Source organism: Sesamum indicum, linkage group LG8, assembly GCF_000512975.1.
Source record: "Sesamum indicum cultivar Zhongzhi No. 13 linkage group LG8, S_indicum_v1.0, whole genome shotgun sequence".
Taxonomy (NCBI): Eukaryota; Viridiplantae; Streptophyta; class Magnoliopsida; order Lamiales; family Pedaliaceae; genus Sesamum; species Sesamum indicum.
Window position 1 is genome coordinate 19,444,335 of NC_026152.1, and position 27,758 is coordinate 19,472,092.

The following is a 27,758-nucleotide window of genomic DNA, read 5'->3' on the forward strand; positions in this document are numbered from 1 at the left end:
GCTGACATTCGCTGTGGCGCATGCTGTCTTCAGGTTCGCCGTCGCCACCTCCGACGCCGCATACCCATCTGCCTACGGCCTTGATCAGTCCTGCACAGCAGCCACTGTGTCCGCCTCTTCTGCCGATGATCTCGTCCCTGTTCGTCGCGAAGTGTATGGAGGTGGTCGTATTATCGACATCAGCCACCGGTACCATTCCGAGATGCCGTCGTGGGAGTCGTCTGACGGCCTCGGGCACTTCCTGTGGCTTGCTAAGACCATGAAGAATGGGTCACTTGCGAATAACTCAGAGATGAAGCTCCCCACTCACACTGGGACACACGTTGATGCACCAGGGCACGTGTTTGACCACTACTTCGACGCCGGCTTTGATGTTGACACGCTTGACCTCGATGTTCTCAACGGTATGAAGTAATTGGTTGTATTCCCCCTTTTTCTTTTCCGCTCCACTTTTTTCCTAACAAAATTTATGCTATAATTGTTATATCCTCGTTGCTCAGTGTAGCAATCTGCGCATAATTTAGAGTTATAGTTGAAATTCTGTTGCTCTTGTTTTTTATGCGCGGCCACATGTTCGATGAAATTACATGAATATACGCACTTGTTCTCGCCTCTGAACCCTTAAATCTTAAGGTCATACTTACTGGACATTCTAGTTAATAGCTGAGGAGAATCGATGCTTGGAAGTTTGTGTTTGACGCGAGAAGGTATTGGTTTGCTTTCTTTGAATTGAGCCGATGTGGAGGGTAGACGACAAAAAGCTTTTTCAATGTGGAAACATAACTTGTGGATGGGAATATTTCAAAGGTTGATACCCACGGACAAATATGGGCCATGACCTGATAAAGATCTTTAGGAGACAGTTGTCAACTAGGCCACTGTAGTTATCAATTCAAGATTGGTACGCCTACACAGAGGTACACTTACAAAGGTCACCGATACTTTTTAACATTATATCGAAGTCTTTACCAACTTCTAACCTGATTAAGGAAAAACACTACATAAATTCTTAGCAAAAAGGAGAGAAATGAGCGCTTTTCATGTTTTGCTGGTTTGGGCTTTGATCCAAGCAATCCCCTTCCTTGCTGTGTCCATATTATTATCCGATTGTGCGTACCCTTCCGGGTATGGGGATGGACCGGGTAATTGTGTTGGAGTTGCTGATGTGAGCTTGAAGCCTCAGAGGGGAGAAGTTGATGAAAATGAAAACATATTTGATATTACTCATAAGTTCACCCCTCATACGCCGGTGGGGGGTTCTACTGAGGGTATTGGTCAGTTCCTTACACTGTTGGAGAGCATGAAGAATGGGTCTGACTACAATTTCTCTGAGATGAAACTACCTGTTCATTCTGGAACTCATGTAGATGCCCCCGGACATATGTACGACAATTACTTTGATGAAGGGTATGATGTGGATACTCTTGATCTCAGAGTCCTCAACGGTAATTATCATGTCAACAATTGGATGGACTGGGTAGGATATATCTGCTGCATTTACACTATTTTACTTTTGATTCTTGCCATGTCTACTATGCTTGTGGTGTTTTGATTCTATATGGGAAGTTCTTCCACAACATCGACGCAGTAACAATCACCTTTTGAATACCTTGTGCTTCCCGTTCATCCTAAGATAAGTCAAAAGAAGTTCAAAAGTTAATTGTATTTTAGTTAATAATACCATTTTATTAAGTTAGTAGGATTGTAGCATCATTCAAAATTGCCCCCTTGATAGCAGTTGCAAGAGACCGGCACAACAATGTGTAAATACCAGCATTATGGATAATTTTACTGTTTCATTTTAGTGACTTGGTGGTGAGCCACAGTTTGAACTTTTAGAATTGATGACAAATTAGAGAGAGCAGATGTTCATCGTACCAGAATGGATTTTCTGCATGTTCGATGATTAATTAGGTTGTGCAACTTTTAATTCCGCCCGAGTCGCTGATTTATCTAGTGCTTTGTTGGACAACTCAACAATTTCACTAGTACGTTTCTTTTCCTTGGGTTTATGGATCGGCCTTGTTGTTTTGTTGGATTTTGACTTATTTGTTACTAGCATTTGTTCCTCCCACGTCAGCTAGAATTCATCACGCCAGAATCTAGAATGATTGAGGAGGTTTGAATCTTTGTACAATTAGTCATGCTTGGGTGTTGTGTTACCTATTGCCTCGTTGCGTCATACTAGAATGGATTTTCTGTATGCTCGATGATTAATTAGGTTATGCAACTTCTAATTCCGCCTGAGTCGCTGTTTTATCTAGTGCTTTGTTGGACAACTCAACAATTTCACTAGTATGTTTCTTTTCCTTGGGTTTATGGATCAGTCTTGGTGTTCTGTTGGATTTTGACTTCTTTGTTACTAGCATTTGCTCCTCCCAACTTGTCAGCTAGAATTCATCACACCAGAATCTAGCATGATTGAGGAGGCTTGAATCTCTGTACACTTGGTCATGCTCGGTTGTTGTGTTACCTATTGGCTCGTTTCTTGTTCTTCATGTTAGTTAAAACTACTTGTGGTTCTATTGGCTTATCTTCTCTATTTGACAATCCATGATTCTCCTTTGTGTTCGAACAGGTCCAGCATTACTTGTTGATGTTCCAAGAGACAAAAATATTACTGGTATGCATTAGAACAAAAATTTTCCGTGTACCCTATGGTATCTATGTCAGGGTTCGTCATACCATGCCTACTCATTGGACGGTTATTTTTTGAAGTATATTCCTAAATGATTTATTGTTGAAACAGGCATTGAGCATAAAATATCTATACTAAGTCAGCATTTACATTTTGAGAACCAGATGATGAAAACAGACATTGCAGTGGCACTTATTTATGTTTTCTGCTCAGAGATGCATTTGGCTTCTTAAACCAAGTCTTAATAGGCTGTATTTGCATTTCCTGTATCATTCCTAGTGCCAATTATCCGAGCAGGAGCTGAACATGTTTAAGTCCATTTGTAGCTAATGCTTTTTTATACTTTGGAAAAGAATGTTATGCCTGAGGAATAACGGATCCTTGTGGGAACCTCTTGCATGAAAAGTTGTGTGACACAAAAGTTCATGTAAAGCGAATGAACCTATGGCTGGTAATGGAAACTCCATAGAAGTTGTTGATAAGTTGTTCACTGATGATCTTCTTCAATTTTTTATCTTTAAAGATGGCTAAGGCTTCTGTTGACAGTATATAATGATTGCAGCAAAATAGATCCAAATACAAAAGCTTGTGAATTTCTTTGTGCTTTGCATTTTGGATGAAAAATTTCATCATTATTTTACCAGTAATACGAAGCCTGTGTAATACTCAGTAGAGCGAAGGGGCCTTGTAAGCTTCACATATTTTTTTATGCAAATGAAACAAATATGCCCTAGCTTACTGAATTATGTGATTAACTGTTATGTGTAGTCCAATGGTGTGTGCTTCTGATAAATTGCTTTAAGTGCTGCAATGCTTTATTGCATGCTTGCTTACATAAAATATTGACGTTCTCTGTTGCGTTTCCATGGTTCAGCTGAAGTTATGAAATCCTTAAATATTCCGAAGGGGGTAAGGAGAGTACTTTTCAGAACACTAAATACGGACAGGTACTTATAACAAAAGTAACTCTTCTATAGCTACTTTTTGCCCTTAAAACACACAACTACATGTATCTCATACTTCATAAACATAGTGTGTTTCTGATATTTATTTTGACTGACTAGTTATGCCTTCTGTGTTGGATCTGGCAAAGCTTAAAGTTATTACTTGGTCTCTATCTGCCAAATGCTTTTAATCAATTTCAGCTTTTCAATTGACTATATTACATACGAATCATTTCAGGCGCCTCATGTACAAGAAGGAATTTGACACAAGTTATGTGGGATTCATGAAAGATGGAGCACAGTGGCTTGCAGATAACACTGACATCAAACTTGTGGGTAAGCCCTAATATTGTGTTCGGGCTAACTTTTAGACAAGCATAGCTTGTTCAGTTGATAAATGAACTTTTGTTCTTTGTGTTAGTGCCATGATTTTTAATCAATTTCAAAGTTCTTTAAATATAATTATGCTGCATTGGTTTTCCTTACTAGGAGCAAGCTCTTCATTTGAAAGAGCAGAATGGTGTATATATTTAACCACAGTGATGAATCATTTATCAATCATCACCTTGAAAAGCGAGTGTGACCTTTCCTTCGTTTAGTGTGTCATGATGTCGCAAACAGAATTGTTAGACACCAGCATGTTGTTCCTCTGTAGCAAGATTTTTTTCCGAGTACTACTTGAATGTTGTTGAACATTTTCTGACTTCTTCTTCGCAAACTTAATTGTTCAACCCATTTGTTTATCTTCCTTGTAGGAATCGATTACTTGTCTGTTGCTGCTTTTGCCGATTTAATTCCTGCTCATCTTGTTTTTCTCCAAGGCAGGGTAAGAATTCCTTCTCTGAACATTTTACATGTCACTTTTGGCTCTTTGCAATCACTTTATCTATCTCTTGGAGAACATCTAGATTTCAGTCAACTTATTTTATCGACATAATTCAATTGCTGCTAATTTAAATAGAGAAGTTGTATGTTTGTATTCCTCAATTGAACTTTAACCTCTATTAATTCACAATGATGAATTCTGATTTTGTATTACAAAGACAGCCATTAATCTTCACAATTCATTTCTTTTGGGAGTCTAGAATAATACAATGGTAATGTTTTTAGCAATTCCTATTCTATCTTAATTGTCATAGGCAATTGTATATAATCTGTATAGTCAGATATCAAAAAGCTTCCCCTGTTGGTTTTTGTGGTACAAGTTGTGCTGAAAAGTCCAAAGGTTCGTGCCATATCTCACTGCAAATTATTGATTCTGATGGAATGTTTCAGGATATCATTCTCGTTGAAGGGTTGAAACTTGATGATGTCCAACCTGGAATATATTCAGTGCATTGCTTGCCTTTAAGATTAGTTGGTGCTGAGGGATCACCCATTAGATGCATCCTGATTAAGTGATGTGCTCATTTCTTGTAAGTAATTTGCAATTCAAATCCACATTGATCATAATTAACCTGATCTTCCCCAATTCTTGTTTAGAAGACTGAAACTACACACTATATATACCATATTATATCATCCACTTCCTTTTTTATTTCGGATCTCATTAGCGGTGATCTCCTAAAGCTTAATAAATAGTTCTTGTACCTTTTCTATATTAAATGGTTATCGTAGTGGACCTTTGTCAATCCCATAGCACGAGTGTCTCTCATTTGTTTTGTTTATTTAAGGATAAGACATTGTGGTCTCTGTGATTTACTTGGTGAAACGATGCAGGAAATTGAAGGCATTTCAAGGTAGAGCTTGAGACTTGATAGTAGAGTGGGTGCTGAAGATTGGGTTTAGGTACTCCTCTGGGGTCGAGTGTGAATCAGTAGAATGGTTGTTTAGTGTAACTTATCCAAACTACAGATACTTATGAGATTTGAAGTCGATATGTACGAAAATAAGTAGTACTTTTGGCTTTGAGTTTGGCCAAATCAAGATTCCGCCTTTCAAACTTTGACATATGTGTTATGATGATTTAATTTCCTGGACGAGGTTCTTTCTACTAAATACTAGTTGGGACAGAATGATTCAAGATATGTATGTTTTATAATAACGTAACACTTCAAGCCTCACTCTTACTTTACAAAATAAAAACCGGAACTGTAAGCTTATGATACATTTAGTACCAGTTTCCCGAATTTCTATCACACTCTCTCCGAAAGATACAGAAATGTTTCTGTAAAGCCCAGAAATGTTTCGTTCCGCTTTACAGTCCTTCCTGCTAACATTCGGAGTGGCACATGCTGTGCTCCATTTTGCTGATGCCACATCTCCATCCGCCTACGGCTTCAGGTTATCTTCAATCAGACTGATGTAACTCAGCTTTTGGTGATTGAAACGCAATGCCAGAACGTCCACGCGTTGTATAGCATATATTGCATATTCCTGTAATCAGCACCGTCACTCCTATATTGACTGTATAGGAATTGCTCCATAACTTGTAGCAGGATTTTGTTCCCAACTTCCGAGCGCGACATGAATGATATTCAATATTTCTGACTACTTGTTTGAGAACTTAATTGTTCTACCCATTTGTTTATAATGTTCATTGTCGGAACTGGTTACTTGTGTATTGCTGCTTTTGCCGAGGGAATTCTCTGTCATCTTGCTTGGCGTTTGCTTACCCTGTTCGTGACAGTAGATATTCCGCTAATGATTCCATGTCTAATCTGCGTATATCATTGATTCTGGTGAAACGGTCCAAGATATCATCCTCGTTGTAGGGCTTAAGCTCGATTGGTATTCCAACCCATTAGGTGCATCCTGATTAAGTGACAGCACGCATTCCTTGTAAGTATTTGTGATCTTAGTCCATGTTACGAAGCTACACCAATATACCATAAACATATTGACACGGGTCCCGACCCATCAGCAGCTCCAGCAGATCAGTTACACCAAGTCAGTCCAATTACTAGCTCAGTCAAGCCCAACAGTGGAGAAATTGGGAAAGGGCAAGATGCTGGGCCCATTAGAAGGTCTACAAGAAAAACTAAAAGGTCCCAAGTTAAATGCATTTATTAGTATAATAATAAAAAAAAAAAGGGAGTAGGACAAAAGTTGTTAGTTGAATTTTGCAGTATTGATGGGGGACACCTGTCAAAAGATCCAAGAATTAGTACGTGTATTCACATGACGAGCAATGAGAAAATAGGCAAAGTCTTTTGCCAAAAATTGTCTTTTCTTCCTTCCTTCTCTGGAGCAAGAATTGTTAGTGTAGCTGATCTCATCGATCTCATGCTTGATCCGCCCACACTTGTGTTATTGAAATGTTTGGAACACCGAGTAGTGCTACTCCTGTTTGATATTCAATTTTTGGGTGAGTGCTGGTTCATTCATAGACAAGAAGCAGCGCCACGCATGTAGGCTTGCTTCATGTTCAGGTTTAATAAAGTGACAGTACTAACCTGCCAATTCGGGGAGAAAAAAGTAGTCAGGATTTGCTTCGAAGATGTATAACCAACCAATATGGAATAATATATATGGAAAGCCGGATACAAGGTAGTGTCTAAATGCTTGCAAGTTACAGAGTAAGTGGAATTCCAGTTGTAAAGGGTGATGTTCCTCAGGAAGGAATCAAAGCCCAAAACCTGGTAACCATAGGGACAAGAAAAGTTAGTTCTGGAAATCTTCTTAACAAAGCAGCAACTCTGGTTTCCCCCTTCATTTACTTGATTTGAAAACTGGAAATGTTTGGACCAATCATGACCTGGCCAGAAGATTAGTACTAATTTTAAGTGGAGCTGGTCCACATGAGTTTCTGCCTTTCAAATTTTTGCATCTGTGGTGGAAGTAGTTCTAAAAACCTCACAGGCAAGCATCTTACTCTTCATAAAAAAGGGTTAGGGCATTCTTGATGTTTGTCCTACCTATAAATATGATCCCTTTTAAACTGAATATTATGATTACCTCGCTGGAGGTTTGTTCCGTTTAATCTAGAGTTTTGCTTGGTGATCAATCATGTTTTCAATTCGATGTTCAGCAATGATTGTCGAGTAGAAAGAGATGTGAAACCAAACCAACATAGAGAAACAAAGACAAAAATGAATTTAGAAAAAAAAAAAAACACTAAACTAAAAGAAAGGAACGACGTGTAGGAGTTGGAAATAACTTGGATCAATCGGCCAACAATGATAAGAGAAAAGGCATAAACCGAGAGTTGAGCAGTAGTATGATAGTTTATATTTTGGCCAATTCTTGATATTTCAATCAAAGTGTTTTTTTTATTTACACAATTGTTTTTTATTTTACACAAGTATGTGTTTTGTGTGTTTGTTACATTGGTAAGTACTGTAAAGGTTTTACAAACCTCAAATGGAATGGATGCCATTTTTATTTTAATAGAATGCATCTGTAATTAGGGTAAATTTTAAAAACTATGGATGTAATTTACCCAAAAAGTTAAAATATTTGGAATTCTCTTTACTTATATAGACATAAATAAAAATCTAAAACTGACAACTTTTAATTTTAGTCAAACTTAAAAGAGGATGAGGTAGATGCATAGGATAGTAAGGTATCGTTCTTGCCTTCTCTGATGTATGTATTGTACGAACAATATAATGATAAATTGATAATTATAAGGGATAACATGTGCCGGAAAAGTGTGTTTTTCCAACTTGATGCTCAAGTCGAGCGATCCCAAAATTTAGTTGAAAGCAACAAAGTCAATAGTTTCAAAACCCTGAAAAGATATCAGGTTAACACCCTTTGACTTCCCCAAGAAACATACCACCTTACTCAATTCCTTTAAGAATGACATTATCATCCTAAATAGTAGGAACTCTTTCTCAGTCCCAACTCCTATAAAATGGCCTGAATTTGGACCATTTCTATTCCATCATCAAATTTTAACAACAGCAGTTGTTTAGTAGGAAAAATTAAGGTAAGAATTAAGATAGGAAATTGAATCAATGGCGCCCAGGCTATGGAGCCAGAATGTTTTGTTTGGGTTCTTGCTGTTGATGCTACTAGCAATAGTAGCAGCAAGTACTCCACCAGGAATAGCCAACAACCCTAGCCATGCAAGATGCTTGATCAAGAAATACAAGCATTGCTACAATTTGGAGCATGTTTGTCCCAAGTTTTGCCCTGATTCCTGCACTGTCGAGTGTGTTTCATGCAAACCTATTTGTGACAATGGCTCCACCTCTCCACCACCTGACTCTGAGTCCGTGCCGCCTCTGCCACCTTCAGAGGGCAGCGGTGATGGAAACGGAAATGATGGTGGAAATGGAAACGGCAATGGAAACGGCAACGGAAACGGTAATGGCAATGGCAATGGCAATGGCAACGGCAATGGCAGTGGCGGCGAAAATGATGCTGGAAATGGCAATGGGAACGGCAACGGCAATGGTAATGGAAACGGCAACGGCAATGGCAATGGCAATGGCAATGATGGAAATGGCAATGGCAATGGCAATGGCAACGGTAATGGAAATGGGAATGGCAATGGCAATGGCAACGGCAATGGCAACAACAGCGACGACGACGGCGGCGAAAATGGAAATAATGGTGGGAATGAAACCGGAGGTGATAATGGAAACGGCAATGGGAGCGGAAACGACGATGGCAGTGGAAATGGAAATGATGGTGGCAATGGCAGTGGCAACGGCAACGGTAATGGTAATGGTAATGGTAATGGCAACGGAAATGGCAATGGCAATGGCAACGGCAACGGCAATGGTAATGGTAATGGCAACGACGGCGATAATCTATCTCCTCCTCCATCAACTCCAACTTCTCCACCAACCCCACCTCCACCAGAATATTTCCCTCCCCCTCCTACAACACCAACTTCTCCACCAACTCCACCTCCACCGCAATATTACCCTCCCCCAACTCCTACAACACCAACTCCATCTCTTTCTCCAACTTCTCCACCCACCGCACCGCCACAGCCGCCTACTCCATCACAAACTCCAACAACACCAACACCAGCAACTCCACCAACATCCCCTCCAGCTGGTACACAGCCACCAGCCACCCCAACTCCTCCCTCATCTCCAGCACCTAATTCTGCTCCTCCCACCTCTACTCCCACACCTCCATCAAACCGGTCTCCTCCCCCTCCCGGCGATTCATCAAGTGATGCTGGAGGCAGGAGAAAGAGGTGCAGGAACAGAAACTACCCCCAGTGTTATGGTTTGGAACATGTATGCCCTAGCTCTTGTCCTCATACGTGCGAGGTCGACTGTGTCACTTGCAAACCTGTCTGCAGTAAGTCCAGCACTCCTCATAAATAGATTTCTACATGCATGCATCCTTTCATGCTTGCGGATAACAGAACATATTTTTGTATAAATTAAACTTTTCTTTATCGAACTTTTTCACTGAACAGCAGTGTTAAGACATCAACATAACCAGAAAGAATCAACTGCAGTCTATTCGTACGGGTATAAGCTTAAATTAAAAGCTATTGCCTTGTGCTTGGACATACTATACCTAACTTGGATAAAAGAATTAACCTTTCTTTCATACAAACAACCTCTTAAACTACCAGATAAATTGAGAGAGTTAAAACAACACGGCCACATGCATTAGTAGTTAATTAATTGGTATCATAATTATTGACAACTCTTTGCTTATGAATCATGATCATTGACCTTGATTTTTACATGTTGGGATGCAGAGTGTGATATGCCAGGAGCCGTGTGCCAAGACCCTCGTTTCATTGGAGCCGACGGCATCACTTTCTACTTCCACGGCAAGAAGGATCAAGACTTCTGCCTCGTGACCGACCCAGATCTCCACATCAACGCCCACTTCATAGGAAGAAGAAACGAAAACATGAAGAGGGACTTCACCTGGGTCCAATCCATCGCCATTCTCTTTGGCGATCACCAGATCTTCGTTGGCGCCCGGAAAACCGCCACCTGGGATGACGCCGTCGACCGCCTCTCCCTCACCTTCGACGACGAGCCCATCGTCCTCCCCACTTCCGAGGGCTCGACATGGCGATCGGCCGCCGTTCCAACGGCCGTCGTGAAAAGGGACGGCGAGACCAACAGCGCAATCATCGAAGTTGAGGGGCTTTTCAAGATTTCAGCTAAGGTGGTGCCCATTACCGAGCAGGAATCGAGAATACACAATTACGGAATCACGAAAGACGACTGCTTCGCCCATCTTGAATTGGGATTCAAATTCTTCTCGCTGAGTGGAAGCGTGAACGGAGTCTTGGGGCAGACATACGCAGATAATTACGTGAGCAAGGTGAAAATGGGAGTTCCAATGCCAGTTCTCCGAGGAGAAAGGGAATTTGCAGTTTCAAGCCTGTTTGCGACGGATTGTGCTGTTTCCCAGTTCCAAGGCGGAAAATCAGATGCGGCCGCTGCCCTTTTGGAGCTGCCGAGCATGAAATGTGGAAGTGGGATCAACGGAAGGGGAGTAGTTTGCAAGAGATGAGGATGAGGATGAGGCTGACCACACTCTTTGAGTTTTACTTACTACTAAAAATGCCATTATTAACGAAAGAACAAATAAATGGCAGTTCAATTCTGTATTTTTTCTTTCTTTTTTTCTAAATAAACTCTCAAAACCTATTTTGTAATTTGTTCAATTAGAAATGTTTCTTTCAATTCTACTGGAAAAGGAGGACAACGAACAGCTCCCTTTTACGTATCTAATTTAATACATTTTTATTTAATCAAATAAAGTCAATATTTTGACTTTAGATGTGTATCAAAAAGGTACTAAATAATTGGAAAGTACATTAGTTACTCTCAAACTCTCATATTTAATGCATAGTTATTCCTCCGACTCCGACACCCTCAACGGATTCACACAATTTAAATGAAATTATGAAAGCAATATATAACTTTTTATAATAGAATAAAAATAAAATTATATATGATGAGGTGGATTATTTATGAAAAGACAGGAAAGCTCATCATTGAGGATAGAAGGGTCAATTCATCAAGGATCCACAAATAAGGTTGCAGGTGGGGTCGCTTGATTCGATCCGTAATCTTATTCAAACAGGTGGGATGATTATACATCGTTTGATTAAAGTGAAGCATGCTTAGATCATGATATGTGTCAAGCTATAAGACCTATAGGAGCCCTATAAATACCCCACACCAGACTGAATGGTGATAATTTATGTTCATCGCATTACATCATTAACTTGAGATCGCACAATTTCCTCTTGGCCACTATCTAATTTGAGTGTTGGAGGGTCGTTGTCGAGGACAAACCCGACTAGCTTGACTTGCTTGTTTTATTCTCAGGCCTTATCACAAATCTGGAGAGGTGACGTGGATAGATCATGATAGCTGATCGAGGTCGCACAAAATCAAGCCGAAACAATATATAAATATGTAAAAAAAAAAAAAAAAAAAGGGAATTAGATGTTCATAAGTATTAAAATATATTTTTCTTAAAAGTGGTTGTGAGAATTGAGATCTGACAATTACGTTTCTTAGTCTTATAAACTTTTGTTATCCAACAATTTTACTATATTTGCGAAAAACCCATCTGTGGTTGATAGGCCTTCCTAGCAAGGCTCAGGGCCCAGACCATATGGATCCTGGCCTCCAGCTTTGTTAACCTATCTTCTTTTCCCTCAAACTGGGCTCCCACCTTCACTTGGCCCATTTTTCTCTTTTCTGTTTTTCATGGGCTTGATTTTTGGGCCCTCTCCAGGTGTGATATATAATCTCATTCGGCCCTACAGGAAAAACTACAATCTTAACCTTAAAAATAAGTGAATAATGTCCATTTTGTCCGTGTTGTTTTGACACCAATTTTTATGTAAGATCTAACTTTTTATTCAATAAAATGACGTCCTTATTATAGACTTCATTGGTTATGTTTTCCAAGAAAATACTACAACTCTTTTTTTTTTCATTTTTCGATCTTCAGGTTACATTTTATGTTTCTTAACAATATTATAAATTCACAAATCATATCAACAAATATTCAACATATAATCAAATACGAATTCCTTTAATTAATTTTCTCCCTCCCTCTCTTCTAAAACAGAAATGATAATTACATGTTATATCAATATCAGTAAATTAAAGAATACATTCGATCAATAGATTTATAGTATAATAAAGTGATATTACAGTAAAACTCATATTAGTGAGATAAATATGCATTATAATTAATTTATATTAAGTGAGATAAACATCTATACATTTGATGGAATTCGAACCCATAATTTTTAATTTATTCAAAGAAGTTAAACTTAGCTGCTAGACTAAGCAATTATGGTTCCCTTTAATTCTGATTACACTAACAAGTAATTAAGTGAATCATACTTCAGACATAACTATATGCAAACATACGTAGACTTGACATTTTTTGATATACATATAAAACTCATATTTGAATCGTTGTATTAGTATTAGTGATGGTAAACTAATTATAGAGAGTAGAGAGAGTATTTTATTTGATAACATGTGGCGGAAAGTGTTGTTTTCCGACATTATAGGCAAGTGATGCCAAATTCGACTTAAAAGCAACAAAGTCAAAAGGTTCATTCACTTCACTCTGAGAAAGCACTTTGACTACTTCATCAAGAAACCACCATGCACATGCACATGCATGGAAGATCGCTCATCTAAGAAACACACCACCGTACTCAATTCATTTAAGAATGGCCCAATTATGTAGGAGGTACTTAACATTCTCATTCCCAACTCCTATAAAATGGTCTGAATCTTCTCAATTCCATCATCAAATATTTCAGAAAAGCAGTTGTAATAATATATATAGGAAAGAGCATTGAGGTGCAAAATTAAGATAGGATTTTGAGCAATGGCGTCTAGGCCATTGAGAATGAGTGTTTTGTTTGGGTTATTGCTGTTGATGCTACTAGCAATAGTAGAAGCAAGTACTCCACCAGGAATAGCCAACAACCCTAGCCATGCAAGATGCTTGATCAAGAAGTACAAGCATTGCTACAATTTGGAGCATGTTTGCCCCAAGTTCTGCCCTGATTCTTGCACTGTGGAGTGTGTTTCGTGCAAACCTATTTGTGGCGATGGCTCCACCGCTCCACCACCTAACTCTGAATCCGGGCAGTCTCCGCCACCTTCGGAGGGAGGCGGTGATGGAAAGGGAAATGATGGTGGAAATGGTAACGGCAATGGCAACGGAAATGGCAATGGTGATGGCAACGGCAATGGCAATAACAATGGCAACGGCAACGGGAATGGCGGCGGAAAGGGAAATGATGGTGGGAATGGAAAAGGAGGTGATGATGGAAACGGGAATGGCAATGGCAGCGGAAATGGAAAGGGAAACGGCGACGGGAATGGACAGGGAAACGATGGTGGAAATGGAAAAGGAAATGATAATGGCGGTGGTAGCGGCAACGGTAACGGCAACGGCAATGGCAATGGGAGCGGCAACGGAAATGGCAATGGCAATGGCAACGGAAACGGAAATGATGGTGGAAATGGGAAAGGGGATGATAATGGAAACGGAAAGGGAAATGATGGTGGACATGGAAAAGGGGATGATAATGGAAACGGAAAGGGAAATGATGGTGGACATGGGAAAGGGGATGATAATGGAAACGGTAAGGGCAATTCTCCTCCACCTCCCCCTACACCATCATCTCCACCTCCCCCATCTCCATCTCCACCACAGTATTCTCCTCCCCCCCCTACACCATCATCTCCACCTCCTCCAACACCAGCACCAACTCCATCTCCATCTCCACCACGGTATTCTCCTCCTCCCCCTACACCATCATCTCCACCTCCTCCAACGCCTACCCCATCTCCATCCCCACCACAGTATTCTCCCCCCCCTACACCATCCTCTCCATCTCCTCCAACACCATCCTCTCCATCTCCTCCAACCCCAAGTCCGTCTCCACCCCCATATTCCCCTCCTCCAACTCATGAGACAACACCAACACCATCTCCTTCTCCATCAACTCCAGCTTCTCCATCTCCACCTCAATATTCTCCTCCAACTCCTACATCTCCACCAGTTCCCACTCCATCTTCCCCTTCACCCTCACCGTCACCATCTTCGCCTACTATATCACCTCCTACTTCAACCCCACCAACATCGCCTCCGTCCCACTCACAACCACCAGCCACACCAACTCCTCCCTCATCTCCAGTACCGGTTTCTCCTTCCCCTCCCACCTCTCCTTCCACACCTCCAAGTGAGGATGCTGCCGGAGCGAGGAGAAAGAGGTGCAGGAACAAAAACTATCCCCAGTGTTATGGTATGGAACATGTATGCCCTAGCTCTTGTCCTCATACGTGCGAGGTCGACTGTGTCACTTGCAAACCCGTCTGCAGTAAGTCCTGCCCTCTCCGTTATTACATTCATATATACAAGTATATATGTTTTTGTGGGTTCATGCATGCATGTCATATCAACCTCTTGTATTGGATAATCCCAGATTTATGAATTAAGAGTGTTAAATACCGTGTGTTACTATAGTTAATTAATTGCTGATCCGATTCCTAACTCGGGTCTTTTCACATGATTGTTGACCTTAATTCTTACGCATATATTTCCAATGTAGAATGTGATATGCCAGGAGCCGTGTGTCAAGACCCTCGTTTCATCGGCGCCGATGGCATTACTTTCTACTTCCACGGCAAGAAAGATCGGGATTTCTGCCTCGTGACTGACCCCAACCTCCACATCAACGCCCACTTCATAGGAAGAAGAAACGAAAACATGAAGAGGGACTTCACTTGGGTCCAATCCATCGCCATTCTCTTCGGCGATCACCAGATCTTCATTGGCGCCCAGAAAACCGCCACATGGGATGACATTCTCTTCGGCGATCACCAGATCTTCATTGGCGCCCGGAAAACCGCCACCTGGGATGACGCCGTCGACCGCCTCTCGCTCGCCTTCGACGGTGAACCCATCGCCCTCCCCGCTTCCCAGGGCTCCACATGGAGATCTACCGCTGTTCAGTCGGCCGCCGTGAAGAGGGACGGCGACACCAACAGCGTAATCATCGAAGTTGACGGGCTTTTCAAGATTTCAGCTAAGGTTGTCCCCATTACTGAGCACGAATCGAGAGTTCACAATTATGGAATCACTAAAGACGACTGCTATGCTCATCTTGAGCTGGGATTCAAATTCTTCTCGCTGAGCGACACGGTGAACGGAGTTTTGGGGCAGACTTACGCGAACAACTACGTGAGCCGGGTGAAAATGGGAGCCCCGATGCCAGTTCTTGGAGGAGAAAGGGAGTTCGCAGTTTCCAACCTTTTTGCTACGGATTGTGCTGTTTCGCAGTTCGGAGGCGGAAAATTGAGCCTGGGCTCCGCCTACGGTCTGGAGCTGCCTAGCATGAAATGTGGCAGCGGAATTGACGGAAGGGGAGTAGTTTGCAAGAGATGAGAATTTCATACACACACTAACCAACTATTTGAGAACCAGTTCAGAACACATAATAAGGAAATAAATAAATAAAAATGTTCGACTTCAATCTTCTTTATTATTTAGCAAAGTCATGATATTAACAACTTGTTTGTAATTTGTTCAATATTATATATCTATATATATTTCACTTCAATTTAAAGTATTTAAAGTATGATTTTATTAATATTCCAATAAATTTAGTATTTTATCGATTCAATCAACATAAGTACAAATAAAAAAATAAATTATAACAAAATCACACAAATTAAGACAAATATCTCCTCAGACTCGTACCAATTATCATTTGTAAGGATGGGTAATGGATCCATTTCCTAACTTACTCTTATGATAATTTGAGAATGTGTTCATCAAAATAACATAATATGTGCTTACAAAATCATGATTCATTCTAATATGTAATAAGATAGTGGTCTATAAACTTTCATGTTGATGGGAATTTTGTTTTTTTTTTGCCTTGAGATAATTTCAAGTACCAAGACGTAACACTAACATCGGATTTGAGCATGTTGGGCCGAAGCTAGGTTGGATTTGAAGTCCTTGTTAGTTGAGCCCATCTAAAATTTACAAGCCCTCATATTCAATCTCCTCTGTCTGATTCAGACCAGGCCCATCTTAGTTTGTTAAATACTGCTATATGGTGAAGTTGTAAATTCAAAGATAGAAAAAATGGCGTATGTATGACTCAAAAATGACAATATCTTAAGTTACCAAACACCTCCAAAATCACAATTAATAAAAAATGATTTTGTATATATATTGCCACACATCCTTCTCATCATAATTGATTTTTAAACGTATTTGAAAGTTTTAATCATGAAAAAAAACTCCAATCTTTAATCACACCAAACTAAAAAAATATAAAATATAATTGTTCGCTATAATTAATTATTATAGTTATAAAAAAAATTATAACGAATACAAATTAATCACTACTCCGCAACGATTATTAGCCGTTGTTATTCAAGTCAGGTTGAAACATTAGTCATAACTAAGATCATGGCAAATATTTTGGCCATAGTTAAAAGTTATGGCAAATATTGTTTAACCTTGTTAACTGTTGTTAATAGTATTGATTTACTATAATTTTTAAATTGTGATAATTTATAATGTTACTTTTTGTAATAGCAATACCTACCACAATATTTTTATTCATTAATTACACAATTGAAATAAAAAATATACACATTTAATTAAATTATCACAACCTATAAATCAATTATTTAGAGTCTATCAATTATTTATCCTAGGAACAAAAGCAAAGAGCCGTTATCTATTTGAGATTACGAAAGATGGGTAGATGATTTTTCATGATTGTGGGGACTCTGTATTTTGAAAAATGGTGAGCAGGCAAAACGCGAAATCTGTAAATATCCAAGAAATGACCTGATTGAAACACTTGAATATTTTGGAGGTTAAGACTTTTTCAAAGTAGTCAGTCAGTATGTAGAGTAGAGGAGGGAGGCCCGGCGGATAGACTGTCCAATAGACACCCAGATTTTTGTCTGAAAGACTCAGATCCTGCAGACATGCTTCCAAACCGCCACCCGAGTTTCACATTTTTGGACACACCTCTTCCCATCTCTTGTCTTCTTTTCTTTACCTTCTTACCCATTAACAGTGACATTTGAGGTCTATAAAACGCTACCCACTCCTATCCCTACTTTCACTAAATTCTTACTAGTTCAAATTTAGCATAATCAAATCAGTTGCATAATAAATAGGAATAATTATATTTTACTTTTTTAAGATTTGGTATAATTATATATATATTTTTTATGATTTAAAAATTACATCTAACATGTTTTAAGCTCGCTTATGTTTAATAAATAAGTCCCTTGTTAGTCAAAATTAATCAATATTTTGTTGATATTAACAAAAAACAAAACTGTATAAAAATTGATATTTACTGTTGATTGATTATTACTGACTTGTTGCAGGTTAAATAATTTTTTTTCGATAAACTATTGTTATAACGATGAAGATATACCTCCTTACATCCATTAATGCGTGAAAACGTATGAGGGTAATTTGGTTATAAAAATATTTAGTTGACCAAAGTCAACTGGAGGTAAAAATGATTCTTTCTTTTAATTTTTTTTTTGTTAATATCAGCAATTTCCGTGATTTTGTATCAGGGGTGTTAGATGTAAATTTTTAAAACCACATGGTGTCTATATTTAATTACACCAAACCTCATGAGAATGGAGTGTAATTATTCCTAATAAATATATAAGACTTGTTATGTAATTGATTGTTTATTTATTTTGAACTAATTACATATAATTGGTTCTAATCTGGCCAAATTCGATCCAAATAGACTTTGTCTCCAATACCATAAATGACACCCTAATAATTAAACCTAACATTTGAATTAGGCCGGCCCGTTAGGCACATGTGTGAGCAGATGTGTGCGTGGATTAAAAGAAAGGGGAAAAAAACTTGCAATTTGAACAATATCTAGAGGACACCCAACGGTTGAAAATGCAATACTTGAGAATTGATGTGTTGTGTTTGAAATTCATTGAGTGTGCGTGAGTAGCTGTGTGCATGAATTTAAAAAAAGAAAGAAAAAAGGAAATTAGCAGTTAAACAAGATGTAATCAGCAACTCCACTTAATTACTCTCTACATTTGACATAATTAAGTATAAGGTGTGGACAAGTAAGTACAGCTATGGACTTATTACCATTGTAACTGCACATTGAATGTTTTGTCGTCTGCTTCTCCTCTAACATTCCCTTTCCCAAATTGATGCGACATACATGAATTCATAGGGTTCCATTTTGTGGGCTCGACGGGGATATATATTAAATAATTAAGGTCCCAACCCCACCCTGACCCTGTACATATATATATATATATATTTGGAAATTAATTGAAAATATTTCCCTCATTTTCTGTTCTACACACCTCACTTCAACTATTAATGCATCATCAACCTTCTATCACGCAAAAAATGGCATCTACCCATTATTCTCTTTAATGTTCTTTCTCCAATTGGATCCTTTTTCAAATTATTTAACCACCAATTTTGCTCATATTAAATGTGGATGCTATGTCTTCTCAATCTTATACTTATGTGTTCCATAATTTATAAAAAATTATACATTATAAATATTAACTTAAAATAAAATATGAGTATAATTTTAAATCAACAAATATAGTTTGAACGAGATATTTTAATAAAATATATTTTAAGAAATAGAATAAAAAAGTATAAGGGTAATCAATGCCAAATTATTTTGTTAGTGGTGTTTTTTGTTACTTTTATATTTTAGGGGTGTAGATGAAATAAAATACATAATTCAGGGATGGAAAGTTTATTTAACTCTTTTTTTTTTTTTTTTGTTAAGTGAAATTATATTTTAGGGGTGTAGATGAAATAAAATACATAATTCAGGGATGGAAAGTTTATTTAACTCTTTTTTTTTTTTTTTTGTTAAGGGCAAAAATTTATAATTTTACAATGACTTCAAGTACTTTAGTACAACTAGTTGATACGAGAGCAGATTTTGAAGGATTGTATATGTAGTAGCAGCATTCGGTCTAAACAATGTTGTAATCAACTATAAATTACTTGAGTTTGACTAATAATGTAATTGAAATTACTTGGAGAAATTTGTATTCAAAGCAATATAAATATATATATATACACTTTATTTATTTATTTTTTTAAACTAGCCATCGTGTTACGTCATCTCTGCATGCATATAATAAATAATATTTTATATTTTAAAATAGAATAAAAATATATATATAAACTAACACATCAAATTTATAAAAAAGAAAAAAGAAAGAAAGCAACAAAGAAAAGAAAATTCTACTTAGGGGTATTATTGGCATAACAATAAAACAGGTATTGCAGTGTCATAATCACAATTTATTAGAGAAAAGAACATTTTCTTTTTATATAGGATAGATAATGTCCCACATCTGGAATACAAATATAAAGAAGGCAGAAGTTGAGGCGCTGTGTCTGATCTCTCGTATTGAATGCATGGATCTTTCTATCACGCAGAAAATGGCATGTACCAGAAACTAAGCTCTTTAATGTGCTTCTTGTACCATCATTTTCTACGCCTTAGCCCACTTGCAATCAATGAGAGCTTGCTGCTACGAGGGCCATTACGTAATTTCACCATCATCGAGATGGAGAAGAAATAATTACAAATAATTCGGCTCACGCGAGGAGTGTGCAATGCAAGTAGACAGCGTCAGTTTCAGATTCGTACACAGACACAGCCCAATTGGATCTTGGGCCCAAATGGATGGATGGATGTCGCAATTCATCCCTCTCTCTCTCCCTTTTTCTTTTTTGTGTGTGTTTTTGGAGCAATCAGTTGAAAGATATGGAAATGAATGTTGCTTCATCAGGTGGGAGTACGGCATTTAATATTTGCTGGGATTTGAATTTTTCAAATCCAAATTGTATTACATCATTTGTCCTACTTAATATATACATATTATGTATATAAAAATTAGATTGCTTATTCTGTTTTGAGAAAAAAATTCCTATTTATGACGTGTATATATTAAATAGAATATAATATATAATAAGATTTAAAATTGAAATTTTCTGTGCTGATTGCATTAAATTACTAAGATGGTACTTCAACGAATATTGATTTCGTTCCAATCTTTTTGTATTATGATATATTCTTTGTTGTGTTTTACATATATATATGTATATATTTATTGAAAATGAAAAAGAAAAAAAATATACATTTAGAGAGTCGTCATTTTTACTATAATTATAACTCTATTTGTAGATATCCAAAATAAAAATATTTTGTCATCTTAATTGGTCACCTAATTGACATCTTATTTTACACTCTATTTTGGTCAATATATCTCATGAGATTTGCGGCATTTCCCTAAATATACTCTACTCTACACTAATTATCTACAGCATATTAATGTCCTGAAGAATCAAAACATATAAGGAACTCTGCTTCTATTGCAAAATCCGAGGAATTATTCATGATACAAATAGCTATGTAGGCATATTTAGGCACAAAAGAGGCAAATGCTTATAAATCATGGTTTGTGAAAGACATTTTCACCCATAAATTTTGCCATGCAAAGAAAAGCAATTCGAGTCTAATTCAATGTGTACGTGTTTATGTCATTTTATGTGAATTTATTATAATCTATTTTATAGGTTTTTTTATGTTGATATATAATTAATGTAATAATGTAATTATTGTTTCTTAAAAAAAAAAATGCAAAGGGCCGAATGTCGCCACAATTTTCATATGGATATGTATGAATTGTCATAAAGACCCTTTGGTAAAATTAAACGAACACAATCATAATTTTTATTTGTCTTCCGAATTAAGAACCTAATTTTTTGTATAGAGAATCATCAAAGTATAGTGTGTAGGGACCAAAGAAAAGCTACAAGATTTAATTTAGGAGGGAGGGAGGGGAAGAGGAAGAGGAAAGAGGGCATGTTTGGTTCTGTCCCTTACAGCTTTACAGCTGTAAGCAGACAGAAAAAGAGTGGAAGAGGAAAAGGTAAAAAACTATTGGAGCAAGGGTGGGCTTCTTTTTTACTTTGTCATAAGTTGAGTTGAGACTTGAGATGGCATGTGGTTTTTACTAATGATGCAATAACAAGAAGCATGGTAGGTCAAAAAAAGACAGGTTTAAGGCAGGCACAACACATCCTTACCCTTACCCTTTACCCTTTACCCTTTTACTCTTACCCATCATACTATTATTCAACAATTATTTTGTTGTGGGGGACACACTGACCTTGTGATCTTTCATTGTTTGGACTTGTCTACCCAACTTCTACTTTTTCCAACTTTTCCATTTCAATTCTTTCAGTTGACTTAATCTAATTATTTCAACATTGTCTTAATCTTACATGCATCATACTAATTTTGTGACATTAACATTGTATATATACTTACAAATTATTGTCACTAGAATGATGATTATGGTCGCGCAATAATTAATTTTAAAGTAAATTGTAACTGATTCTCCTAAAATGTACCGTAATTACGAATACCCCCTAAAAAAAGAAAAAAAAGAGAATAAATGAGGGGCATAAGGGCATCTTCCACGAAATCAAAGAGTTTTTGTCACCTGAATTCGAATTTATAACTTTTCATTGATCGTGGAGAGTACACTGTACACCTCTTTTCGAATTCCTCTTTTTTCCTCGTATGAATTATATTATGTGATTCGAGTTTAAAATTTTCAAAAATAGTCAAATCCCATACTGGATATATATTGAAAATTCGAAAAAACAATCTCCATTAGATTTATTTTGAGGTACTCAACTAAGAATTTTCAATACTTAAATTAGTTTGAGTATGGAATCGAAATGGTAAAGTAAGTGTATTGTTTCTAAAAATAACATATATTAATCTTAAGTTATTCGAAATACTTATAAAAACCAAATATTATTTTTCATGTCTAATTTATGTATATAATTTTTTTAAAAAAAAAATTGCTATGTCGGGTTGTGGGGTCAAAATCGATACGACCTGACTAGATATCTCGAATTTTGGTCTTATTTGAAAATTTAGAAATTATAGGAGGGAAATTTTTATGTTTCTTGAAGCAATCATTACGTCTATTATTATTTAATTCTTTGTTCTTTTTAGTCAAACAAACGATACATAAATATAGATGTATTATTAATCCAAACAAATTCGTGTTGCCATGCCATGATAGTAGAATCATTCCAAGGCTGTAGACAATTAGCATGCATGACATGCAAAATCAATAGAAATAATTAATTACTATATACTGCCAATGCCATATTATTCAAATGGTCTTAAACCATCAAGATATAATTATTATTTAGTCTATTTCTAAAATAATTTATTGTGTTTTTCACTTGTTTTCTTTAAATACATGATTTAATTTTAACAAGTCACGTATATCTGATTAAATTTAATATTTTGACATACTCAATAATATAATCTGCTAATGAGGCCTTCGAGTCTAATAAAATTTTGAGTTCGAATCTAATGTATGTAGATGTCCGCCTATTTATATAGTAATTTGTAATTTATTATTTTTATGTGGAAGTTCATTAATTAAGTTGCTATATATGTGTTTATGGAGTGAGTTATTAATTAAATAATCTTATACTTTACTAATGAGTGTGGATTATGTGACGCGTAATGACAATTAGGTGAGATTGCCCAAAGATCGGGGCACCAGAGATGAGAGGTGGATCAAGATTTATTACAGATATAAGTGGATGATGATTATGTAATGAGCCAGTTGGCAAGCATGGACCAAGAATATTCAACATGCTTGTCTACTTTAATTTTATTATATAGTGCTCCAGAAAGGAGGGGAGATTAAAAATAAATAAATTAATTAGTTAAAAGTAAAAGTTAGTGTGTTTTTATCTTTAATACTCGTGCAGTTCACACTTGGAATCTCAATTACAAAATCTAATTTGATAATTAAATATTAACAATTTGATAATAAACTTGTTAGATCGAGGTAAAAAAGAAAAGAAAAGGTGTTGGGATAATTTTTATAAGGATAAATGATGATTTAATTCCAATTATATAGAAGTGCTTGATTTTGCACTTAATTAGAAAAATACCTAGTTGAATATAAAGAGAATTTTTGAGTTTTTTGATGTCATCATCACATGAATATCATATAAATGAAAATTGGATTTTATATATATATTGTAGATTTGTAATTCTGGTCAAATTAGGCATGAGTTTGAATCTTTTCTATTCGTAGCAGTGAATCCTTCAAATTTATACGTGTTGCGTAATTGATGCACTTTGATTAAATTTTATTCAATAAAAAATTGGTAAATTACAGCTATTTTTTCTGGAGTCTCTAGATGGCGAGGTGGACATTTTTACTTAATCCTTGCTGATTTTTTTTTAAAAAAAATTGAGAGTGGGTAAAATAAATTATTCATAGCAAGTATTAGTCCATAAAAAATATTTTAAAAAATGTATAAAATTATAATTCGTACGTTAAAAAGGCATTTTTATTAGTTCATATTCAAAATCGAATGGAAGTCTAAGCGGAGGCTAATAGAATGAACTTGTTGTTAGACGAATGTTAAAATTACGGAGTATTTATAATTTTTAAAATAATAAAGAGATTTTTATAATTATGTCAAAATACTCCTTAATGTTTATAATTAGAGAAGGGAAAATAAAAAATAAAAAATGAAGAAGAAAAAGGGGTTCTGCGTCTGGCTCAGTCTTTGTGAGCAATCACTGTAGTGATCATTCTGTCTCCCATCCAATTCTCTTTACGTTGACCAAACAGAACAAAGCTTAATTTACCATTGCCCACAATAAAAAGAGAAGGAACAATATATTTAAAATAAAATATATTTATTTATTAATGTACCACAATAATTAATAAATATTAATATAAAAATACTTAATAAAAAAATATAAATGCTCAAGTCGTTAGTGCTACTAACAACTTGGACATTAAAAATTACAAAAAAATAAAAATAAAAATAAGGGGAGTCCCCTTAATTTTGCATTCTACCCATTTTGCTGTAGAGTTGCAATTTTTTATTTTTTTTATAATATTTTAATAATAATTCTCCTGATTTTATTAATAATGTCTCATAATTTTATTAATAATGTTTCATTTTAATGATTAAAATTTTATATAAGATTTAAAATTATAAGTTCAAATCTTAGTAGATATGTGAGCATTTATTTTATTTAATATATATTATTCAATTATTATATCATAAATTTATTAATTGAAATTATTACTGCTAATAACTAATCATAATTATAGAGCTAGCATTTAAAATTTGATATCCACGTATAAGGATAATCCAAACTACTTGTCATTATAAAATTTTTGGTCAGATAGTGATTAATTAAACATAAATATGATTATAGTTAATGTTGCAAAAATCAATAATTAAGCAGAAGAATAAAGCAACGAGAAAAGGAGATGGTCGTGGTTGTAAAATTAGGGTGGAATTGAGGGGTGAGTGAGTATGAGTTTTGTACCCTATTTTATTATAAGATAACAATTAACACGAAATTGCAACAATATTACAATGCTCACGCATGCATGCATGTCATATAACATACTTTTATTTATTCCTACGTACGTCCTATATATATATATATATATTTATACAATATACAATAAAATTAGAAAAGAGAAAATTAAAAAAATAAAAAAAAGAATAAAGAGAGATTCTTGTGAAACTAGATCTGGTAATAATTAGCTACTTACGTACAAATGTGTACTTTATTATTTATTAAAATTATATAAAAATGCATATAATAGATGAATTAATTAAAATTAGTATTCTGGAAAAAGAAAAAAGGGGTGTTCCCTCAAGGTCAAACCCCACTCACCCTCACCGACCTCTCTGTTTGTATATGGATATGTATCTTCCCTCTATTATTTTTGGGCTCACATGCAAACAAACTTTGCAACAAATTTCAGAGAGCTGAAAATAGAAAGATTAGGTCCATCCTAATTTAATTATTTAACATCAAAATGTGCTTCAATTCATGAAATTATAGATATGTCCATATGGAGTAGCAGCAGCAGTATATATAGTATCCTCGAAAGAGACGAGAGAGAGAAATATATGTCTTAAACTTAAGTAAGAAGGAGGTAAGAGAAAAACAAGAGTGCAGATATTCTTGAATTGCTTCTGTCTCTTTTACTCTTTCCTCTTCTCTCTTCTTCTCTGTAAGTTGCCAGCTCTTTTCTTTCTGCCACTACCAACTCTCTTTGTTTTTTTCTTCCCTTCTTTGCACTATTGGCAGAGCTGTTGATGAATGTAGATGCCAAGTAATTAATTATAGTACAATACAGTTGAACATAGAGAGAGAGAGTGAGTGAGAGAGCACAAGTGTTGTTTCTAATGAGGGCTGCTCCCAGTTACAGCGTCCACGAAGACTCTGCTCAGTGATGGCAGTCTCATCTGCTGTTCTTGAACCCTTCTTTTCTTGAAAATGGTCTGGTGGGGTGAAGAACAAACGCATGATCCCACTCCCCATGATGACTCGTTTGAGCTATCACAGCTGTAAAACTTGTTAATAATACCATCTGCGCTGCTGCTTTCGACTTGCCAAATTTTGCGCTTTAGAGGGTTGCTGTTTGACAGTATATCTGAAATAACCTCGTAGCAATCATCCACTTCTCCCTGTTATAATTAGAGGGTTTAACAATGGAAGGTTTTATTTCAAAAATATATGTTGCGGAAAAGATTTAAGTAGAATACAAAACCTTGCTGATTTTGAGTACAGCAAGAAGCTGGTTTTCGTAGTGAATGGCATTGGTAGGCTCAACTTGATGAATAACGTGAAGCATTGTGGCAGTGGCCATGACAGACGGCAGATAAAGTGTGAATCTTGAATCTGCAAATAAATCATGATCATCTAATCTTTGTTTAATATGAACATACATGAGATAGATGGATTTTGATTACGACTGACCGGAGATGACTGAGAGGAGGAGATTTTCACAGTTCCTGAGAAACTCCCAATGGACGTAGCTCTTGAGTCCAAGCCTTCTTATTATGTGATCAAGAAAGGAAAGAGGGGTCACTGGATTCATCCTCCATTTCAGCGCTGAAAGCACCAAAACCTCCATTCTTTGTATGGTTTTCGCCTCAAACACATACTTTGTACCCTCCACCTATTCATCAACCATCCAAAATATTTACAAGAAATTAAAAAAGGCAAGATCTGGCCCGGCAATGTATCATTATTAATGTAGCTGGTTACATACTTGAAGATCCAAGAGAAGAGGAACATGGGTTTCTTCCACTTTAGCAGCTAGAGAGAGACAAGTAACAGCAGCAAGCTGCATCATCCATGGCTTATCTTTCTGGAAACTCAGGCTGGACAGAAACCTGTCGAGGTAGTTGACTGCAAGAATCGCAGTTAGAGCTGAAAACCCGTAATGGGCATTGATTTTCAGAATCCACTCCACAGCTTCTTTCCGGGATAGAGAGAGAGCAAAGCTAAAGCTCGTTTCTTTGACGTTGTTTGTTTTGAGACAAGAAGTTTGTTTCTCCTTGCAGAAGAGGGAGTGAAGCTCTTCATCGTCCCAGAACAAATCTTGCTCCAACAACAGCAGAGGGGAAAGAGATGGATTCCTGTCGTGGTGGTTGAAGGTGACTGCTCCTCCACTCTCTTCTTCTTCGTCCTCAACATCTCCCCATTTCTCTTCCTCACAATAAAGAACATCATCAAACAAGGATTTGTTTGAGTTCTGGTGGACAGCCATCCTATTTCTATTCCTATTGCTCTCTACTGATAAGAAGAAGAAGAAGAAGAAGAAGAGGCGCTGCTTTCTTGTGTGTTCATTATACCAGAAAAGAAGCAAAAAGTAAAGCAGCAAAACCCATTCCAGCTATATATTACCCTTTTTGCTTCTCTCTCTACAAGACTTTGTTTCTCTCTCTGAATCTGAATGGAGACTGAGACTGAGACTGACTGAGGAGGGAAAGGAAGAGAGAAGGACGCAGCAGTTCTCAAAAAACAGAGAGAGAGATGATAAAGGGAGAGATTTTAGCAGAGTGGGTGTCACGCTTGTCCTTTCTTTATAGCATATACACAACATTACATACATTCTAATATTATTACATCTACAACTTATATATACTCATTCATGATTTCTTCTTTATTACTTTCGGAAACAATTTCGTGTCTTGGCGGGCTGCAGAAAAATGTAAGGGCCAAGGGGGCACGCACATCAACCATGGCCCCGCGAAAACTACCTCTTATGCAACCATTCATTAACACACACTGCAACACTCTAAATTAGATTATATTGCATAACTCCCCCCCCCCCCCCCCCCCACACTTTTTA

General features: G+C 36.6%; 4 protein-coding genes across 5 annotated transcripts; 3 read left to right on the forward strand and 1 right to left on the reverse strand.

Annotated features, from left to right (window-relative positions):
* Positions 5–5,607, forward strand: LOC105169883 (kynurenine formamidase; the record flags this gene model as incomplete). The annotated part of the gene is made up of 7 exons (XM_011090437.2): positions 5–404; positions 2,579–2,623; positions 3,513–3,585; positions 3,821–3,918; positions 4,338–4,408; positions 4,858–4,997; positions 5,302–5,607. Coding segments are annotated over 6 exons (813 nt in total), but the record flags the coding sequence as incomplete, so codon positions are not given.
* On the forward strand, positions 8,421–11,175 carry LOC105169512. The gene is made up of 2 exons (XM_020695853.1): positions 8,421–9,789; positions 10,202–11,175. The coding sequence occupies exons 1-2, from the start codon at positions 8,484–8,486 to the stop codon at positions 10,972–10,974; spliced, it is 2,079 nt and encodes a 692-aa protein (XP_020551512.1). The 5' UTR covers positions 8,421–8,483; the 3' UTR covers positions 10,975–11,175.
* On the forward strand, positions 13,269–16,079 carry LOC105169884 (collagen alpha-1(V) chain-like). 2 transcript variants are annotated; one of them, XM_020695803.1, is made up of 3 exons: positions 13,269–14,836; positions 15,068–15,321; positions 15,382–16,079. In XM_020695803.1, exons 1-3 carry the CDS (start codon positions 13,333–13,335, stop codon positions 15,901–15,903), a joined length of 2,280 nt encoding a protein of 759 aa, XP_020551462.1. In that variant the 5' UTR covers positions 13,269–13,332; the 3' UTR covers positions 15,904–16,079. The 2 variants fall into 2 exon arrangements, with proteins under 2 accessions (XP_020551462.1, XP_020551463.1); XM_020695804.1 differs by having other exon boundaries at positions 15,068–15,261; positions 15,322–16,079.
* On the reverse strand, positions 25,419–27,525 carry LOC105169513 (cyclin-D3-1). The gene is made up of 4 exons (XM_011089915.2): positions 26,673–27,525; positions 26,378–26,579; positions 26,169–26,299; positions 25,419–26,085 (listed from the first exon to the last, which is right to left on the reverse strand). The coding sequence occupies exons 1-4, from the start codon at positions 27,171–27,173 to the stop codon at positions 25,801–25,803; spliced, it is 1,119 nt and encodes a 372-aa protein (XP_011088217.1). The 5' UTR covers positions 27,174–27,525; the 3' UTR covers positions 25,419–25,800.

Excerpts from the sequence above, each read along its gene's own strand:
- LOC105169513 (XM_011089915.2), bottom strand. The coding sequence starts at position 27,173 with ATGGCTGTCCACCAGAACTCAAACAAATCCTTGTTTGATGATGTTCTT. Across the intron at positions 26,580-26,672 it reads CTCTTCTCTTGGATCTTCAA|GTGGAGGGTACAAAGTATGT; the intron begins GTATGTAACCAG and ends GTTGATGAATAG. Across the intron at positions 26,086-26,168 it reads CTGTACTCAAAATCAGCAAG|GGAGAAGTGGATGATTGCTA; the intron begins GTTTTGTATTCT and ends TAATTATAACAG.
- LOC105169884 (XM_020695803.1), top strand. The coding sequence starts at position 13,333 with ATGGCGTCTAGGCCATTGAGAATGAGTGTTTTGTTTGGGTTATTGCTG. Across the intron at positions 14,837-15,067 it reads CACTTGCAAACCCGTCTGCA|AATGTGATATGCCAGGAGCC; the intron begins GTAAGTCCTGCC and ends TTTCCAATGTAG. Across the intron at positions 15,322-15,381 it reads AAACCGCCACATGGGATGAC|GCCGTCGACCGCCTCTCGCT; the intron begins ATTCTCTTCGGC and ends ACCTGGGATGAC.
- LOC105169512 (XM_020695853.1), top strand. The coding sequence starts at position 8,484 with ATGGCGCCCAGGCTATGGAGCCAGAATGTTTTGTTTGGGTTCTTGCTG. Across the intron at positions 9,790-10,201 it reads CACTTGCAAACCTGTCTGCA|AGTGTGATATGCCAGGAGCC; the intron begins GTAAGTCCAGCA and ends GTTGGGATGCAG.